Raw genomic sequence first — 3,109 nt, 5'->3', positions numbered from 1 at the left:
ATTTCACATTTAAATCCGATGTGAGTATTTATTCTCAGATATGGATTGAAAAATATTATATGCGGATAAGTTGCATTACCTATTTTTAATATTCTTGGAGCAACTCGACTTATTAACACTGGATATTTCTATTTTAAATATTAACACTGGATATTTCTATTTTAAATCAGATGTGAGTAATTATACTTGGATAGAGATTAAAAAATATTGTATGCTGATAACTAACATTACATACTAGCCGGCAAATGTGGGGGTGACACCTCCCCTCCCAGAGGGCTGCGGCCACCATCTATACCCTTTCCTATACCCTTCTCCATTATAAAGGGTAAAGTGGAAGGGGGTTAAGAAACCTCTCCCCTACCCTTCCAAACGTCCATCCCCTCTCTCGAGCATCCCCTTAACTTTTCTATTACTCAGCCTCCATAAAAGTCTAAAGATCGTACATGTACATATTAGACATTGGAAATGGTTAGAGGCGATACCATGCACCCTACACAAGTCAAGTTATCTTAATTTCTCTTGCAAAAGAGTGGATGGCATTTTCTCTCTTATTCAATATTTAATTAGATGAGAGAATATGTTGTTGCCGAAAGCGTTAAAACTTTACTAACTTGATCGATCTGTCACTGAATCAGGATTTTAATTTCATTTGATACACATTTTGCTATCATTTATATGGAGACTTGCAAGAGCAACACAAACTACCCTGTGGTGAGATGGTACCAACTGTTAAGGATCTCAAAATGCATGCGTTTCCAAACATTGCTCAAAACTTTAGCAGCAGTCAACGGTTGTGTGAGCGAGCAATCTTAGCTCCATGTAATGATGCTGTCGACAAAATCAATTGGGATTTCTTGAAGGTGTTGCCAGGACAAGAACAGTTTTTCAAATCCATCGACACTGTCATTGATCAGGACCAAGCTGTAGTTTTTCCAACCGAGTTCCTGAACTCTCTACGGCCATCTGGGATGCCACTTCCCAACTTAACACTTAAAAACGGGGCCCCAACCATGCTGCTCAGAAATCTGGATCCACCTCGCTTGGTGGTGAAAGCGATTCAATCCCATGTCCTAGAGGTAGCGATTATAACTGGGAAATATATGGTTAAGGATGGTTTCATTCCACCGATCCCGTTAATCTTATCTGACCCCGCCTTTGAATTTAAACGTCTCCAGTTCCCAGTAAAACTAAGTTTTGCTATGTCGATAAACAAATGTCAAAGACAATCTCTCACGGTTGTTAGACTTAACTTTGCGTTTCCTTGCTTCTCTCATGGGCAATTATATGTAGGATGGTCGCAATTTGGATGTCCCAAAACACTTTTTATGTGTACCCCAGTTAAAGGACACACTGAAAACATTGTATATTTAGAAGTTCTACAAAATTAAACTGTGACTGATTTTAAGATTTGTCTTAATAACTTTGTTTATACTCACGTCATCTGATGGGATTTTTCTGAAAAAATATTTTTTTATCAGAATAAATATATTTATTCCCTTTAACATTCTTTAAACTTCCGAGCAACGCCGAGTACTTATATATATATATACGCACTTGTGTGCGCTCATGCGTCCTTTGTTTGTCTGTCCATCGCTTGTATGCTGGCGTTAGCTTGTTTACGTCCGTGCAGCAGCGTGTGGAGTTTTGTTCACAGTTTTCTCTATATGTATCTATGTGCATACATTTTCTTGTACAGACACTTTTAATAGTTGCTTACATAGCTAACTTTAACCCCCAGTATATAACTGGTATGTTTACATACATTTATATTTCCAACGTTTCTCTATTCCATAAAAACTAAATCATTAAATTCAACCGATCCCATTTACTTATCGCGCCTTTATTTAACCAATGGAAAATGAGGTCACGCAAGAAGATTCCCACAAAGGATGCTATGCAAGATATCTAATACTGCAACCGACAATACCATCCCCGCCTGCAGACCTTATGAAATATGTAATGATTGCCATCTCTTAAACGGGGCGCCCATTGTAGACTCCTTTGATAATATAACAATAGGTCCTAATAGACATGGTTTCATTTTTTAAAAGTGATTAAAAATATAGAAAATTTCATCATCAGAGGCAGAATAATTAAAAACTGTGCTTTATTTTCTTTTTTATTGCGAACTTCAATTAAAGAGAAGCTTATAAATATAATGAAACGTTAACATGCATGAGCTTTTTAAGTGATTGTATGTGAGTATATATATATATATATGTGTGTGTGTGTTTGTGTGTATATATATATTTATATATGTATATATTTATATATGTATATATATATAAGTATACATCCGTATATATGTTTGTGTGTGTGATTGTGTGTATGTGTGCGCGCGTGCATATATATATTTATATATACACTCACACATATACATCTATATAGGGACCTACACACACATACATATACGCCTATAGATTATATAAATTTCTGCTTCGTGAATAGGATGTTTAGTTATACCTGGACGTACACAAAACACCGCCAAAGCAAAATGCTCTCAACAAAGCAACTGCAGTGTGGCCGCCTCATATTAGCCATTCGAAAAATAAATCTTGGACTATTAACATCATTCTGTCATTGACTTATATTTGACCAAATTTAATTTTTGTCACCCTTTATGCGACCTGATTCCTGACAAAATTCCACTACGACTCGTCTTGAAATAGACTGGTGGCCTTTAGATACAGAAAAAGATGATATGGAAGTTGTAAATATTTGGAATTTACAAAAGAAAAAAAAAGAAGACAGGTGTATAAACAATAAACAGGTGTATTAGTTTAACGTTCGTGAAGGTGAGAAAGTCTTTTAATATTTCGAGCCTACGCTCTTCAACAGAAACACGAGAAAATAAACAAAGAGAGAATCCGGGTAGAAATCCGAAGTGTAGCAGGTAGAAACACGATTAACTGAGGGAACCGTGATATTCGAAGATATTGGTATCGAAAGCATAAACGAGAGAAGTTTTGTATCGTTCCTCACTAAAAATTTCTTGAGAGGATAAGCTGTCTATCCCAGTCAGAATGTCTTGAGAGGATAGCTTTCTACCGAAGTTGAAGCCTCCCTTTATATATTAGAGACACCCGACAATCTTCCAAATGAAGAACGC

General features: G+C 36.2%; 1 protein-coding gene across 1 annotated transcript; it reads left to right on the top strand.

Annotated features, from left to right (window-relative positions):
- The first annotated feature begins 743 nt into the window (after nt 1-743).
- LOC128249180 (uncharacterized) lies at nt 744-1,388 on the top strand. The gene has a single exon (XM_052972059.1). It carries the CDS (start codon nt 744-746, stop codon nt 1,386-1,388), a length of 645 nt encoding a protein of 214 aa, XP_052828019.1.
- Nucleotides 1,389-3,109: the final 1,721 nt, after the last annotated feature.

Source organism: Octopus bimaculoides, chromosome 12 (assembly GCF_001194135.2).
Source record: "Octopus bimaculoides isolate UCB-OBI-ISO-001 chromosome 12, ASM119413v2, whole genome shotgun sequence".
Taxonomy (NCBI): Eukaryota; Metazoa; Mollusca; class Cephalopoda; order Octopoda; family Octopodidae; genus Octopus; species Octopus bimaculoides.
This window is presented reverse-complemented; position numbering and strand designations above follow the sequence as displayed.

Excerpts from the sequence above, each read along its gene's own strand:
- LOC128249180 (XM_052972059.1), top strand. The coding sequence starts at position 744 with ATGCATGCGTTTCCAAACATTGCTCAAAACTTTAGCAGCAGTCAACGG.